This window comes from Pristiophorus japonicus, chromosome 10 (assembly GCF_044704955.1).
Source record: "Pristiophorus japonicus isolate sPriJap1 chromosome 10, sPriJap1.hap1, whole genome shotgun sequence".
NCBI lineage: Eukaryota > Metazoa > Chordata > Chondrichthyes > Pristiophoridae > Pristiophorus > Pristiophorus japonicus.
Genome location: NC_091986.1, coordinates 200,570,166 through 200,588,107, shown reverse-complemented (window position 1 = coordinate 200,588,107; position 17,942 = coordinate 200,570,166). Strand labels below are relative to the sequence as shown.

General features: G+C 42.8%; 1 protein-coding gene across 3 annotated transcripts in view; it reads left to right on the top strand.

The window, feature by feature from the left end:
* Positions 1–17,942, top strand: part of ppp2r3b (protein phosphatase 2, regulatory subunit B'', beta) — a 159,203-nt gene that overhangs the window by 118,264 nt on the left and 22,997 nt on the right. For all 3 annotated transcript variants that reach the window (XM_070892498.1, XM_070892499.1, XM_070892500.1), the window contains 4 exons: positions 1,764–1,866; positions 12,203–12,277; positions 13,704–13,790; positions 16,069–16,225. In XM_070892498.1, coding sequence (XP_070748599.1) covers positions 1,764–1,866; positions 12,203–12,277; positions 13,704–13,790; positions 16,069–16,225 — 422 coding nt within the window. The remainder of the gene's footprint in view (positions 1–1,763; positions 1,867–12,202; positions 12,278–13,703; positions 13,791–16,068; positions 16,226–17,942) is intronic.

Sequence of the window (17,942 nt, the reverse complement as noted above, 5' to 3'; positions counted from 1 at the left end):
TTTTGTAGGCTGCCTCGATCTCCCCGCTCCGCCTCCTCTCCGACATTTGAACTCCCGAACCTCCGGACTCCTGGGCCTTTTCTAGGCCGCATCGATCTCCCCGCTCCGCCCCCTCTCCGAGGCTCGAACTCACTTTTTAATATCATTTACATCAGAAGACAAAGGGTTTCATAAAAGCATTTATGAATCAAATATTTTGCTAGCAGGGCTATATTAATGCAAGTTGTTATCTTGTGTCATCACACCATCATGAGGTAGTGATCGTGGGTGGTGCAATGATAGGAGTAATACAACTAGCCTTGTTGTCATCAGGTTAGGGAGCGGAAAATCAACCGGGGTTCCAGCTCCTAGTCGCTATCCATTGAGCCTGCTTGAACTGTTCTATGTGTAGAGGTCAGGTGAAAAGTGGAACAGGCTGTGATGTCCCTTGTGGTCACATAGCCTGCCTTTCTCCGATTGTCAAGGCTCGGGCTTACACACAAATGAACGATGGTCACTTGCGCAAGGTACCTGAGGGTGCCTATGCAGTTACTCCCCAATAAGGCACCAGCGTGGGTGCTGATGGAATGTTCCCAACAGGGTATCTACGGGCATCCATGCAGTTGTTCACTAAGAATTGGTGGGATTTTTTTAAATTGACCTAAGTCATGATTACTACCAAAACAAAAGCCACAACCAGATATTTACTGGTACTGAGAGACCAAACCTAAGGAAAATTTTCTCTAGTCATTCTCGCCTCTTTAACAGCCAGTTGCATTGTGCCATTGACAGGGATTTTTTCTAAATCATTTAAAGAAACTTTCCTTCCCCCTCCCCTTCCCCCCCCCCCTCCGGATCAAAAGTGTCCCTGCACCAACCTGTTTCTTGTAGCCCTCAACGCAGGAAGGCAGCGGCAGGCCACTTGGCCCGGGATAAGGCAGGACGCGTAGGGTCCCACGCTGCAGGCACGCATCATCACAATCATGGGAGGAGCTACTGTGCATGCGCGAACGCTCTTCTGCGCATGCGGACAGCTGCCGGCACTCTTTTAGGCGCAGGGTCCTAGCTCCGCCCCCCAATGGACCTGCCACGTCGCGCCAAGCCCCGGGAGAGTGGCAGACGGGAATATTTTTTCGCCACTGTTTTGAGCGCAGGAAGTCGGTGCACCTCACGTAAGTGTGCCGAAAAAACCGGAGGGACAATTTTGGGCCCAATAACACTGATATTAATCATAGATTGATATTCTGACATTTATGCATAATTATCTAGGGAAGGGGGAGAAACTTTTTGTTTTACCCTTGTATTTCTCTTTTGAAAGCTGTACCTAATGAATGAACTTTGGCTACATCGTGAGCTTGCTGGGTCTAATTGTCTTTTATGATCCCATACTCTTGTTTTTAGACCAACTTATCAAATGATGGTGTAGTGGCAAGTGAAAATCTGAAGAGCAGGGTTTAAAAAGCGAAGGGAAGGGCTAAATCTCCTCACATAGCTTGTGGCAGGGGGAAATGCTTACACTATGAACAATAACTTTACTCTTGTCATTTATGCCCACTTTGTGTGGCACACAGATGCATTTATGGACATGGGCTTGACATAAAGCACAGCCTCCAGTTGGCCAGCCAAGACAGGAGTAAACTTGCTCCTTATATCAGAGAAACATATAAATGGTTTGCAAGTCAACTGATTTACTTAATTACACGGAGAAAAAAAAAATGATGGAATTTAATAACAATTCCCCCAAAAAATTAGAAATAAATGTCTTTCTCCTTAAAAAATTGTAGGATCTTGCAGAACTGCCATGATGATGCATCTAAATTCCTGTGTCTTCTGGCAAAGCCTGGATGCAGTTACTTGGAGCAAGAGGACTTCATTCCATTGATACAGGTGCTGGATTTTATAACTTATTTTGTTTTTTCTTGAGTATTTTGTGAAATGTTACCAACCCTCATCTACATAGCACAGAAGCCATAAAGAGTAATCAAGGAGTATTGAGCATATTCTTTGGAAAAGTATCTTAATTAGTGGGTGAGGGCTTTCCCACAGGTTTTGCATTGGAATTTTTAGAAAGCAATTTGATAACATTCTTCATGCAAGTCTTTTAAAATAAGGTTAAGACTCTGAATTAATTTCAAGTTAGCTTGCTAGGCTGAAAAGCGATTTAGCTGTGATGGGAAGGGGGCAGTAACTAGCAAAGTTCTATTCTGCCCTCTCCTCTGTTAATACTATTTGACGGTCTTCATAAATGTTTTGGAGGAGAGTAAATTTTGTCTCATTATTTACTGCTGAAACCAAGCCAAACCACATAGCTAGGAAACTAATATAACAAAGATAAACAGCATTCCAAAAGATTAGCAGATGAGCTGAGTAATACCTGATTTTAAGGCAGGCAAATATTAAAATAGGAACCGGGGAAGCATTGTCCTTTAACAAATGTGGAGAAGACTTAGATTTAATTTTTTACATTTACTTACTAAAAGATTCTAATCGACATCAACTATTGTCAACAAAGCCCCATGTAGAGCTTGAGCACATAACCTAGGCTGCACTTAAATGCAGTGCTGAGTAGATGCTGCATTGGAAGTGCCATCTTTCAGGTGAGACATTCAACCAAGGCTCTGTCTGCCTGTTCAAGGAAGCGTGAAATATCTCATGGCAGGCACTATACAAAGAAGAGAAATGGAGTCCTCCCAGTGTTTGGAACAACACAACACTCAATCAACACTACCAAAACAGATTAACTAGTTATTTATCTCATTTGTTCTTTGTGGAATCTTGCTGTGTTACTGCATTTGCCTACATAGCAACAATGACAGCACTTCAAAATGAATTAATTGGCTTTGAAATGCTTTAGACAGCCCTGAAGATGTAAACAATGCTGTATAAATGCAAGTTTTTTTTTCTATTAAAAGTAAATCAATACTGAGGCACATATTTGACTCTAAACCAGCATAAATTATTCTTAATTTTGTATGCATTTGAAATACTGTATCATTTTAGACATACCTATAAAAGGACGATGTGGTGGAGTGCCTTGAAAATGTGACCAGGACAATTCTGGGGTTTATTGCTCTTGGTTATGAGCGACTTCCAGATGTGAATCGGTTTTCATTGAGTAAAGATGATGTGAGGCATATCCAGGTCTATAAAATACTCAGGTTATAGTTGTAGATGTAAGAGGACCAAGCTCAAGGTCGACAGGACTGTCTTCCTGTATGGCTCAGAGACATGGACCGTGCACAGTAGACACCTCAAGTTGCTGGAGAAATATCACCAACGATGTCTCTGCAAGATCCTGGGAGGACAGGCGCACCAACATCAGCGTCCTCATTCAGGCTAACGTCCCCAGCATTGAATCACTGACCACACTCCATCAGCTCTGCTGGGCAGGCCACATAGTCCGCATGCCAGCCACGAAACTCCCAAAGCAAGTGCTCTACTCGGAGCTCCTTCACGGCAAACGAGCCAAAGGTGGGCAGCAGAAACATTACAAGGACACCCTCAAAGCCCCCCTGATAAAGTGCAACATAATCACTGACACCTGGGAGTCCCTGGCCCAAGACTACCCTAAGTGGAGGAAGTGGATCCGAGACGGCGCTGAGCACCTCGAGTCTCAACGCCGAGAGCATGCAGAAATTAAACGCAGGCAGTAGAAAGAGCGTGCGGCAAACCTGTCCCACCCACCCCTCCCCTCAATGACTATCTGTCCCCTCTGTAGCTCTCGTATTGGACGGTTCAGTCACCAAAGAACTCATTTCAGGAGTGGAAGCAAGTCTTCCTCGATCATGAGGGACTATCTATGACGATGAAGAGGACTGTTTGACTTGTGACTGCAAGCGCAGATTACAAGACACAAAGCTTAACTGAAGAATCCTCAAGCAGAGCTGGACTTTGATAGAATTTCACCTGCACCACTTAGAAGTCTGTTCCACAAGTGCCCATTATTCTAGCAAAAGTATTTGGTTCTATGTAGACATAACTCCTTCATAGAAGGCGATCATTAAATATCTAGTTACAGGGGTAGGTGAAAACTGAAGATTAAATAGTCCATGAGAGCCTATGGTTCCTGCATTCCTCATTTGGAGGAGGCCAGAGGTATTTGCAGTGGGCATTAGGCCAGTGTTGTATGGTAGAGATGGGTAAATAATTGGGCTTTTGCTTGATTATCTTTTAGGGATCATGGACTATTTATGCAACACTATTTAGATCGATGATTTTCTATAAACCAAATGGCCTTTTCCTCATGCCACACTTGTGCAAAATAGCCTTTGGTAGAAACAAAACATTTACAGCGCAGAAGGAGTCCATTTTGGCCAATCGTGTCCATGCCAGCCGTCAAAGAGCTGTAGCTTAATGATTTTTGGGGCATTTTACTGCAAATGGCACGGTATATCATAGAAAATCTACCCCAACAAATCTCCTTTTTTTTTTTCACGTTTCTGAACCTAAAGTTCAAACCATGGTGAATAAAAAGTAACTGCGAAAATGTGCAATACCTGTAGTAACAACGGCTTTTTGAGAACTGGGCCAAAAATTGTTTTTTATTTTAAAAAATATATTTTTTCCCCCCCAACACCCCCTATCTTTAATACCCCCGGATCCAAGATTAAAAAATAGAGGTTGCACTGCTTGTTTTGCCCACTTGTAAATTGTTTTATACTTTTTCACCCATCACTATTCAAAGTTCTTTTTTTGGATGTGGATGCTGCCATCAAGCCAGCAGTTGATGGGGAGACTGCAGAAGTTATTTCAGTGAAGTAATTAATTCTGGCATCTGATCTTTCTTTTTGCATCATGAGCTGGTGACATTTGATCTGACTCTTTTGATAAATGAAATAAAAATCTGTTCAGAGTGAAATCAATTTCTTCTGGTAACCCTTAAAGCATTGATTTATGTGTTCTATATATTGCTTCATTCAAGGTGGTTAGGTTTCTGAGTGGAGCCTCACCTTCCCATTTAAAATGCATGGAAACAGTTTATAAGTAAACATACCATCTTAATCAATGCAACTTTCAAGGTCAGTTTTTTCCCTTGGCAATTTTTTTTTAATGCAAAAGTTCAGTTTAGCAACTTTTTAGTATTGGAGAAATAAGGACACAGTGCTGTTTATCACTGTGCAATATAATGGGAATTGAGAGATCAACCTTTGATTAGTGAACACTGAATTCATTTTGTGGGGGTGAGGGCAGTGTCGACTGGGTCTGGCAGAAAGTTATCCTTCCCAAGCATTGCATAATTGGCACTCTTGTTTGAAAAATGTGCAATCTGTATTGGTGCCAGTAGACGAAATCTAAAAAGACTTTTTTTCTAACACAATATCTTCGAATGCAGATACTGTATTTTGCATTCATCGTGTACTTTCTGAACTATTTACTTACTATTTGTATATTGAGATATAGGCTAACACTCTAATACTTGAAAGGTTTTTTAATACTTCAGGACACGCCTACTCTCATATATATGGATATTGCAGAAGTCGTGATTTACTGTTGGTGTCTTTTTATGGGACGGGGAAGTATTAAAATTAATTTGAATGATTTTTGCATAAGATAATGGATACCCATTATACTATCACCAATGTAATATTCCATTGGAGTGTTAACTTTCTAATTATTTATTTTCCCACCTTCCCAAAATGTTCCTCCGAGCTTCCTACCCGCCTTGTATCCTGCAAGCATCATGCCCTAGGTGCTAGTATCGCAGACAGGCAAACTGTTCCCAAAGCTCTTCCAATGCTGCTCTGGCATTGGCTACTGTACTGTTTAAGAATGGGATGGATTAACTTGACCTTTTTATGATGGATTTAGTTTAAAAACAAAATTTCTCTTCCATTGGCTGGAGTGCTTAGCGCAGTCTTCTGCGTCTAAATGACTTGCAAAAAGAGATTGTCAGCTTACCAAGTAGGTATCCTTTAAAGAGTATAATAAGGGTATAGCAGTTATCATGGGTGACTTTAATCTGCATATTGATTGGGCTAACCAAACTGGTAGCAATACTGTGGAGGAGGATTTCCTGGAGTGTATAAGGGATGATTTTCTAGACCAATATGTCGAGGAACCAACTAGAGAGCAGGCCATCCTAGACTGGATCTTGTGTAATGAGAGAGGATTAATTAGCAATCTCGTCGTACAGGGCCCCTTGCGAAAGAGTGACCATGAGATGGTACAATTCTTCATTAAGATGGAGAGTGACACCGTTAATTCAGAGACTAGGGTCCTGAACTTAAAGAAAGGAAACTTCGACGTTATGAGATGTGAACTGGCTAGGATAGAATGGAGAATGATACTTAAAGGGTTGAAGGTGCATAGGCAGTGGCAGACATTTAAATATAACGTGGATGAATACAACAATTGTACATCCCTGTGTGGTGTAAGAATAAAAAGGGAAGGTGGCTCAACCATGGCTAACATGGGAAATTAGGGAAAGTGTTAAATCCAAGGAAGAGGCATATAAATTGGCCAGAAAAAGCAGCAAACCTGAGGACTGGAAGAAATTTAGAATTCAGCAGGGTTTAATTAGGAGGGGGAAAATAGAATATGAGAGTAACATAAAAACTGACTGCAAAAACTTCTACAGATATGTGAAGAGAAAAAGATTAGTGAAGACTAATGTAGGTCCCTTGCAGTCAGAATCAGGGGAATTCATAATGGGGAACAAGGAAATGGCAGATCAATTGTACAAATACAGTTTTCACTAAGGAAGACACAAATAACCCCTCAAATACTAGGGGACCGAGGGTCTAGCGAGAAGGGGGAACTGAGGGAAATCCTTATTAGTCAGGAAATGGTGTTAGGGGAATTGAAGGCCGATAAATCCCCAGGGCCTGATACTCTGCATCCCAGAGTACTTAAGGAAATGTCCCTAGAAATAGTAGATGCATTGATGTTCATTTTCCAACATTCCATGGACTCTTGTTCTGTTCCTATCGATTGGAGGGTAGCTAATGTAACCCCACTTTTTAAAAAAAGGAGGGAGAGAGAAAACACGGAATTATAGACCGGTTAGCCTGACATCGGTGGTGAGGAAAATGTTCTAATCAATTATTAAAGATATAATAGCAGCACATTTGGAAAGCAGTGACAGGATCGGACAAATTCAGCATAAATTTATGAAAGGGAAATCATGCTTCTAGAGTTTTTTGAGGGTATAACTAGTAGAGTGGATAAGGGAGAACCAGTGAATGTGGTGTATTTGGACTTTCAAAAGGCTTTTGACAAGGTCCCACACAAGAGATTAGTGTGCAAAATTAAGGCACATGTATGTATTGACGTGGATAGAGAACTGGTTGGCAGACAGGAAGCAAAGAGTGGGAATAAACGAGTGGGCAAATGCATGGCAGATGAAGTATAATGTAGATAAATGTGAGGTTATCCACTTTGGTGGTAAAAAGAGAGAGACAGACTATTATCTGAATGGTGACAGATTAGGAAAAGGGGAGGTGCAACGAGACCTGGGTGTCATGGGACATCAGTCATTGAAGGTTGGCATGCAGGTACAGCAGGCGGTTAAGAAAGCAAATGGCATGTTGGCCTTCATAGCGAGGGGATTTGAGTACAGGGGCAGGGAGGTGTTACTACAGTTGTACAGGGCCTTGGTGAGGCCACACCTGGAGTATTGTGTACAGTTTTGGTCTCCTAACTTGAGGAAGGATATTCTTGCTATTGAGGGAATGCAGCGAAGGTTCACCAGACTGATTCCCGGGATAGCGGGACTGACATATCAAGAAAGACTGGATCAACTGGGCTTGTATTCACTGGAGTTCAGAAGAATGAGAGGAGACCTCATAGAAACGTTTAAAATTCTGACGGGTTTAGACAGGTTAGATGCAGGAAGAATGTTCCCAATGTTGGGGAAGTCCAGAACCAGGGGTCACAGTCTAAGGATAAGGGGTAAGCCATTTAGGACCGAGATGAGGAGAAACTTCTTCACCCAGAGAGTGGTGAACCTGTGGAATTCTCTACCACAGAAAGTTGTTGAGGCCAATTCACTAAATATATTCAGAAAGGTGTCAGATGTAGTCCTTACTACTAGGGGGATCAAGGGGTATGGCGAGAAAGCAGGAATGGGGTACTAATGTTGCATGTTCAGCCATGAACTCATTGAATGGTGGTGCAGGCTCGAAGGGCCGAATGGCCTACTCCTGCACCTATTTTCTATGTTTCTGTGTTTCTATGTGTCATGATACATCAGTCATTGAAGGTAGGCATGCAGGTACAGCAGGCAGTAAAGAAAGCAAATTACATGCTGGCCTCCATAGCGAGGGGACTTGAGTATGGGAGCAGGGAGTCTTACTGCAGTTGTACAGGGTCTTGGTGAGGCCTCACCTGGAATATTGTGTTCAGTTTTGGTCTCCTAATCTGAGGAAGGACCGTTCTTGCTATTGAGGGAGTGCAGCGAAGGTTCACCAGACTGATTCCCGGGATGGCAGAACTCACATATGAGGAGAGACTGGATCGACTAGGCCTGTATTCACTAGAGTTTAGAAGGATGAGAGGGGATCTCATCGAAACATATAAAATTCTGAGGGGACTGGACAGGTTAGATGCAGGAAGTCCAGAACCAGAGGACACAGTCTAAGGATAAGCGGTAAGCCATTTAGGTCTGAGATGAGGAGAAACTTCTTCACTCAGAGAATTGTGAACCTGTGGAATTCTCTACCACAGAAAGTTGTTGAGGCCAGTTCATTACATATATTCAAAAGGGAGTTAGATGTGGCCTTTACGACTAAAGGGATCAAGGGGTATGGAGGGAAAGCAGGAATAGGGTACTGAAGTTGCATGATCAGCCGTGATCATAGTGAATGTGGTGCAGGCTTGAAGGGTCAAATGGCCTACTCCTGCACCTACTTTCTATGTTTTGAAAGCGTACTCGTGTGCTACAACCCTGTATCACTTCTTCAGCATGTCATTACACTACTCCAATTTTTTGTACCTGGAAATCCCTCCAGTGATTTGCAATTCATTTTGCTTTCTATTACCTTTGTAACATTATTTATTCTCTAAATAATGTGGTAAAGTTATTTGCGGGAGCTATCTGAAAGTGAAACTGCAGAAGTACGGAAGCAAATTAGTTGAACATAATGTTTTTGATTTTTCGTGTCTCCAAAATGGTCTTGAATGTATCTGCCTGTTTTTCATTACTTCACTAGTCATGTAATGTAATTTAATAGGGATTTATTCCCTAGCATTTTCTACTTCAAATCGTGTTTATACAAATACAGGTTGAACCTGCCTGTGCCGGAAAAGGAATTTTGCCGAACGAGGGGAGGTCACGTGTTCTTTTACAACTGCCAGCCCGCCCCGATACAGATATCCTCGACCCCACGATCCCCCCCCCCCCCACCATGATATCCAAGACTCATTGAAAGTAATGAAGAGATATTTTATTTTTGTTTGGCAGACCACCGAGGGCAGCGGGGAGGGGAGGGGAGGAGCGGCCAGTCCAAGTACATGGCCCGCCAGCCCAACCCCAGAGTGAGCGCTGACTGGAGCGGAGGGGAGGAGCGACCAGCCCGACGAGTCGGCCCGACCCCAGAGGGAGCACCGACGGGAGCGGAGGGGAGGAGCGGCCAGCCCGAGGACATGGCCCGCCGGCCCAACCCCAGGGGGAACGCTGATGGCAGCAGGGAGCAGAGGGGAGGAACTGCCAGCCCAGGACGCGGCCCGACCCCAGCCAGGGCGCGGGAGCCAGGTCGATGGGACTCAATGCAATCCGTGTGCTGAGCCGGGATCGTGTTAAGAGTAAGCCCACCTAGCGTAAGCGGAGCTATGACGGCTCTGGTTGCAGGAGTTCGCGGCATCGAGGAGAAAGATAGCGGCCAAGCGAAAAATTAGCCGGGGGATGTTTAAACATTTTTTTTTAAAAAAGCTTTTTTATCAAGCATTTAATTATAATTAATTCAAACTATAATTATTCCCTCCCCCACCTCCCCACCCCACCGACTTGAATACCCACCCTCAAGGCCACTTAGGCAATCAGTGCCTTCAGAATCGGACCGAGGAAGGAGTCTCCGTCTTCAGGAGAGCAGAGAATATTGGGGAGTACCAAAACATTTTATCTGCGCATAAGCCACCCGGTGACTGGGAATGGTGCCGGACGAGGGGTGGTGCCGGATAAGAGAGTCCCAGACTGTAGTAACAATTGTACATGGACATATCATTTTTCATTTTGTGATTGACATTTAATGTTTACTAACTATATAATTAGTAAGTAAACATCTTTACAAAAGGCAGCTTACGTTTTTCCAATGAAAAGGGGATCAATTTCTCAAAACAACTTTTCTTTTCAGATGGCTTTTAAGATCATAACTCAACCTCTGGGATTTTGTTGATGATCATAACACTTTAAGTAACTGTACTCGTGCAGTTCATAGCATTTTTAGAGCTCCGAATTGCATTGTAGTCTTAATAATTCTGTAAGCATCCATTATTCTGGATATGCTTATATACATGCATTTGTATACCGTACTCGTGCATCAATACCACACCTGTACCCTTATACTAAGATCTAAGCTGTCCGCTATAACTATTGCATAGTCACACATCATATCAATAACCATTCTCCCAAGTGTTTGCCGATTTTATGAATGCAGTTTCTAACCTCGTAATAAAACCATAATGCTTCTATAGCCCTCACAAACCTCTCTGCAAATAATGTAAGTTCCCAACCACAACCTGGTACAGCCTCCTTGGAGATCAGCTTATACTTTCAGTAAAACAGCAAAAGTAGCCTGTTACACATGGGATGATTGTCAGTATATTTGCAAGGTACTATCAAATTGTTCTGATGGCATATTCGCTGTTGCCCTTGCACAAGGTACATAGATATTTATTGTGTTCCTTATATAGTTTTGCCCCGTGGAAGAAATTAAAAGTATCTGAGTTGAGCAACAAGTGTACAAATGAGCTCATTCATATAAAGAAGGAAGAGCTTGTAGCTATATAGCACCTTTCACAGCCTTCGGAACTCAACATGGAGTTCAACAATTTCAAACCATAACCTCTGCCGCAATATTTTTTCTCTTTTTCTGTTTTTTTTCTCTCTTTTCCATGGCAGCTGTTGATGATTCTGCCATCTCTATTCACACCCTATCTGGACTCATCTTTTGTTTCTTAACTTGTCCCATTACTATCTCCTTTAGACTTGTACCGTCAGTCCTTTTGTCTCTTAATCTCTTCTGCCTTCCACCCTTTCACAGGCCTTCCCTTTTGTTCGTTCCTCCCCTGCCCTTACACTTGCTTAAATACCTGAAATTATTTTTAATTCCAACAATTAAAGTGAAAAGAGCATGGGTGTGAAATTGGTCTTGGGCAGTAGAGCCAAGCGGGAAATAGCGATTTGGCAGCCCATTGTACGCTCTGCCCGATTTTCCTTTCCATTGACTCGGAGCCAGAAAAGTAGCTTTAAATTGTTGCTTGTGCAATAATCCAGTGGCTTGGCCATGTGCATTTGCTACGGAAAAATCTATTTTAAATTTCTTTGCTCCAGCAGCATTACTAAATAACTGAGGAAGCTCCTTTTTTTAAAAAAGTGGTAATGAGATTGCTTCACTTACCTGTATGGGAAGAAACAGCAGAGCTCCATCTGTTTGGGCTGGCTGTCAGCAACCAAATGGTTTTGCCACCCCGGAGGTTTCTAATAAGCCAGAGGCAACTCAATTGCTTTGTCTCCAGGAGCCAAACTAATGGGTTAGTTGAGCTTTTGGTTGATTCACAGGAACTTGCACAATTTTTGCCATTGAAATATTCAAAAGTATATTTTTGTTAATGAGCATGTTGGATAACTAAAATTGGGCACAGAACTTGTATCAAAGATTCTTTACTATATTCACTAGAACACATTGCAACATCTAGTGGCAGAGCTCAGATTGTAGTCTTAATTCATTACAATCATAGGAACAAATGTAGGCCATTCATCCCCTCGAATCTGTTCCGCCATTCAATTAGATCATGGCTGATCTGTATCCTGACTCCATCTATCCACCTTGGTTCTATAACCCAACATGCCTAACAAAAATCTGTCACTCAGTTTTGACATTTTCAGTTGATCTAGCCTCGGCTGCTTTTTGGGGGAGAGTTTTCCAGATTTCAAAGGAATTAATATGGCTGCAGTGTTTCTGATCTAAAGTTGCTATTAAAAATATAAACGAGGGTAATGATTTGAAATAATAGGAGCTGTTAATGAGAACTGTATTGCTTGATCAGCTGTTGGTTTCCTTTGTAGGATGTGGTGAATACACACCCTGGGCTAACGTTTCTTAGAGAGGCAGCAGAATTTCACACTCGATATGTTACCACAGTAAGTACTTCTAGAGCACTATTAGCTGATATTTTTGTCATCTGTTTCTCTCAACCCTGCCAACTAGATTGCTACAGCACTGTTGGTCGTTAATAACTTATAAATGGAAGCTGCTTACTTTCCATTTTAATCTGCTTGTAAATGTCCCAAAGCATCTTTCTAAAACCTGTTGGGTTAAGAGATCAGGAAGGGACAGAAGGAAATGAGTGAAAACTCATAGCACATGTATTAAATTTCATCATAAATGTAAGTATGGCTCCAATGGGTCATAAAACGACAGAGGTTTACAGTACAGGAGGCCGTTTAACCCTGATATTTTCAGGAAGTGGTGAGGGTGCAGCGCCGGAGCAGGGTTGGGGGGGGGTGGGTGGGTGGGCGCGGTGGAACCAGAAATCCTGGGGTGCGGAGGTCCTTCCGAACTTAACAGAGGACCTCAATCATTTTTTTTTTTAAGTCCATTTGCTGAACGGCAGCTGGCCACATTGACCAGCTGGCCAGCTGCTGGTTGGGAAAGCCAGAGGCAGAAGGCCACAATTATGGACTGTCCCCGGCAATTGAAAGATCAAATCAAAAGGGAGGGGGCAGAATCAGAGCCCAGCAATTAGGAGGGAGGGAAACATTGGTGGCGCGGGGGGCAGGGGTCATCCTATTGCAGGGATGGCGGCTCAACATGGGGAGAGTCGGCACATCGCGGGGCAGGAGTTTGGATTGGGGGGGGGTGGCGTTTAGCAGATTGCGGTGCAGCAGTCAGAATCGTGGGGGATGAGGCAGATCACCGGGCAGAAGTCTGGATCAGGGGTTGGTGAGGGGTATTCAGCAGATCGCGGGACAGGAGTCTGGATCGGGGGTGGGTGAGGGGTGGTGAGGCAGATCGTGGGGCAGGAGGCTCTGGATCGAGGGTTGGGGACGGAGGTTCGGCAGATCACGGGACAGGAGGCTGGATGGGGGGTGGGGGGGGGGTTTCAGCAGCTCGCGGGGCAGAAGTTTGGTGAGGAGGGGGGTGGTTCGGCAGGAGGCTCTGGATCGGGGATTGGAGGGGGTTTGGTCCAATCACTGAGCAGGAGACTGCCTCTGACTTGTATTCTGATATTTTGGTTACGTAGTTCAACATTCTTTTGGCTTTGTTGATTGTTGTTCTGCATTTTTTGGACATTTTAAGTGTGGAGTTTGCCAAGACTTTCAGTTTCATCCTTTGCTATTTCAGCGTCATTCATGGAGGACTTATGTTGTCCATTTTTCCTTCTATTCTGCAGTTGCCATGTGCCTGCATTAGATTTTATCTGCCATTCCACCCACTCAACATATCTTGTCTAACTCATTCTGTAATCTCTAGACTGCCAACTTTGATTCCACTGGCTCTCCTAGTTTGGTATCATCTGCAGATTTGGTCTGTTTACATGTTTTAATCTCGTGTCTTATTGCACAGGTCATACAGAGAATATTTTATACTGTAAACAGATCATGGACAGGACGTATAACTTGTACAGAAATTAGGAAAAGTAACCTTCTACAGGTATGGTCCCCTGCAATCTATTTGGGTATTCTTGCCTCTCCCTGATTTGAACCTTTCTGTTTTTTTCCACTTTTGTCAGTGTAGTACAACAACAAACAATAATAACTCGCATTTATATAGTGCCTTTAACGTAGTAAAACATCCCAATGTGCTTCACCGGAGCTTTATCAAATAAAATTTGACACTGAGCCACATAAGGAGATGACCAAAAGATTGGTCAAAGAGATAGGTTTTTAGGAGCATCTTTAAGGAAGAGAAAGGGGTAAAGAGATGGAGAGGTTTTAGGGGAGGAATTCGAGAGCTTGGGTCGTGACCGCTGGCTGAAGGCATGGCCGCCAATGGTGGAGCGATTAAAATCGGAGATGCGCAAGAGGCCAAAATTGGAGGAGCACAGATACGTTGGAGGAGGAGATTACAGAGGTGGGGAGGCGCAAGGCCATGGAAGGATTTGAAAATGAGGATGAGAATTTTAAAATCTAGGCGTTACTTCACCAGGAGCTAAAGTAGGTCAGCAAGCACAGGGGTAATGGGTGAACAGGACTTGGTGCGAGTTAGGATACAGGCAGCAGAGTTTTGGATGACCAAGTTTATGGACGGTGGAAGATGGGAGGCCAACCCCGGAGTGCATTGGAATAGTCAAGTCTAGAGGTAAAAAAGGCATAGATGAGGGTTTCAGCAGAAGATGAGCTGAGGCAGGAGAGGTGTCGGGCGATGTTACGGAGGTGGAAGTAGGTGGTAGTGATGGAACGGATATGTGGTCGGAATCGCATCTCGGGGTCAAATACAACACCAAGGTTGCGAACAGTGTGGTTCAGCCTGAGACAGATGCCGGGGAAAAAGATGGAGTTGGCTGGGGAACGGAGTTTGTGGCTGGGACCGAAGACAATAGCTTTGGTCTTCCCAATATTTAGAAACATAGAAACTTAGAAAATAGGTGCAGGAGTAGGCCATTCAACCCTTCGAGCCTGCACCGCCATTCAATGATTTCATGGCTGAACATGCAACTTCAGTACCCCATTCCTGCTTTCTCGCCATACCCCCTTGATCCCCCTAGTAGTAAGGACTACATCTAACTCCTTTTTGAATATATTTAGTGAATTGGCCTCAACAACTTTCTGTGGTAGAGAATTCCACAGGTTCACCACTCTCTGGGTGAAGAAGTTTCTCCTTATCTCGGTCCTAAATGGCTTACCCCTTATCCTTAGACTGTGACCCCTGATTCTGGACTTCCCCAACATTGGGAACATTCTTCCTGCATCTAACCTGTCTGAACCCATCAGAATTTTAAACGTTTCTGTGAGATCCCCTTTCATTCTTCTGAACTCCAGTGAATACAAGCCCAGTTGATCCAGTCTTTCTTGATATGTCAGTCCCGCCATCCCGGGAATCAGTCTGGTGAACCTTCGCTGCACTCCCTCAATAGCAAGAATATCCTTCCTCAAGTTAGGAGACCAAAACTGTACACAATACTCCAGGTGTGGCCTCACCAAGGCCCTGTACAACTGTAGTAACACTTCCCTGCCCCTGTACTCAAATCCCCTCGCTATGAAGGCCAACATGCCATTTGCTTTCTTAACCGCCTGCTGTACCTGCATGCCAACTTTCAATGACTGATGTACCATGACACCCAGGTCTCGTTGCACCTCCCCTTTTCCTAATCTGTCACCATTCAGATAATAATCTGTCTCTCTCTTTTTACCACCAAAGTGGATAACCTCACATTTATCCACATTATACTTCATCTGCCATGCATTTGCCCACTCACCTAACCTATCCAAGTCACTCTGCAGCCTCATAGCATCCTCCTCGCAGCTCACACTGCCACCCAACTTAGTGCCATCCGCAAATTTGGAGATACTACATTTAATCCCCTCGTCTAAATCATTAATGTGGAGAAAATTTCTGCTCATCCAGTACTGGATGTCGGACAAGCAGTGTGACAATTTAGAGACAGTGAAGGGATCGAGAGAGGTGGTGCTGAGTTAGAGCTGGGTGTCGTCAGCGTATAAAATTAGATTTACACAAAGTGTGAAGATTGTGCAATTCTGAGCCAAAGTTAAAGGTTTACAAATTTGGCTATTTGCTTTGAAATAAGGCAAGCTTCAACACACAAAGTATAAATGGAGGAAACGTAGCTTAAAAACTTTAAATTTAAAGGTTTACTAATTTAACTTGCCCTCAGCTGAAGGTTAGCCATCTGCAAATGTAGGAGTTGGAGTAATTGCTTTTTGAATAATTTGTATGAATTCTAAAGTGAGGGTATGTTTTTAATTCACAGACCCTCGCCTTATTGGAAGAGGAGGAGGACATTAATCAGCTCACAGATTTTTTCTCCTATGAGCACTTTTATGTGATCTATTGTAAATTCTGGGAACTCGACACTGACCATGACCTCTACATTGATCAGAAGGACCTGGCAAGACATAATGATGATGGTATGACATGCAACATGAAGTAGCAGGTCATTAAGAGTCAGCTGTTTGATGTTTCAAATGACAGACCATGCATAAATAAATGGTGAACAGCTATCTGGGAAAAGTATTTAAAATCGGCCTCCTTTTATGCAATGGAACATAAACCTATCCACAGCACAAAAATCTGTATTCTACTACCTGTTTTTCATCTTGCTTATTTTGTCAAGGCAAACACATTGTAATTAAATCACAGCCCTTCAGTAATAATTTTCATGTTTATAAAAAAATATATTTAATCCACATGTGATGGGACAAATTCCATTCATTCTATGAATATCACAGGAGAAGAAGTTAAGTCAGTGAACATTTTTCTATAGCTCTCTATCAGTGCAAAATCATTCATTGAGAATCCTGTTCATCATTATTTTAGTTGAAAAGACATTCGAGGAGTTTTAAAGAATATTTCATTATTCACTAATGGTCACTTCTGAGGCTAACTGTCATAACAATGTATTGTGAATCTTGACCATCAATGTTCGAACTGTTGAGAATCAATCAGCCTGAGATAAATTAGAGCTCCCCAAGCATTTATACCAGCCTTTGCCCCAAAACAGTCCACGTAGTGTACAGTGTTTAGTTAGCTGTCTGTTACCTCATGTCGGCAGATTACTTGGGCAGTAAACTAATGATGACTCAAAATTGTTGACGCCAATAATTTAAATCCATTTGCTGCTCACTATATTTTACCTCACTAATCAGACTAGCTTCTATTGTGAATTGATTCACTTGAGGTGTACATTTAATTAAGGACATTGGAGATGAATTTCTACAGAGGTTCTCCGGATCGGCTGCTGTAACATCGGCAGCAGAGCTTCGGAAACCCTTAATAAATGGCATTGGCATTGTTTTTCGAGGATTTCCGCATCTCTTTGGCAGAAGTTAAGGCGGACAAGCAGGAGAGCCCCCCCCATAGAAGTCATCCCCGTAATTTTAGAAGCTGCCATTTTGTCGCGCCTCCATTTAATTTTCTACAAACTCATCTAGAAAATCATTACAAAACCTGGGTATGTAGGCTGGGGTTTTCTCCCCGGCCTACGATTTTCCTGATCATTTAAAATGAATGGTGTGGGGGTAGGGGAGGGGATGGGATGAGTAGGTAAATTCACAGGCTGCTAAATGCACAAGTGGAAGACCCCAGCCATCATAGAATTCATTGGTTGTGACACCCATTTTGCATTGTGGACTTAATTCTTTTGGGTTAATTTATTTTGATTTCTTCCTGTGACGCTCACAAGATAGATAGAAAATGAGGGAATCCATTCAGTCCATCTTGGACATCTGTCCATGATCACAAATATGTCACCTTAGTAACTCAAAAATATTTAAACCAGATTTTGATCAGCCTTTAACAGCTATGATAACCCTGGGCAACTTTTTCAAATCAAATTTCTACCTGTAGTTGGAACTCCATTGGGAGACGCAAGTATTTTAGTGTGATAGAATCAATAAATTAATGCCAAATATATTTGGTTTGAAATGGCTACAAATTAGATTTTTTTGCAGCAGAAGTAGGTTTAAGTGAAAGTGCGTTGTAATGTCACAGAAATAGTTGGTGCATATCCTAGTGAAAGCATGCCCCTCAGCACCTCCAATTTAGAACAATCTATAAGTAATGTTTTAAGTAATTTCTCCATTTTTCAGGGCGTGCTGGGATTGTAATATGAATTATGTTTCCCCT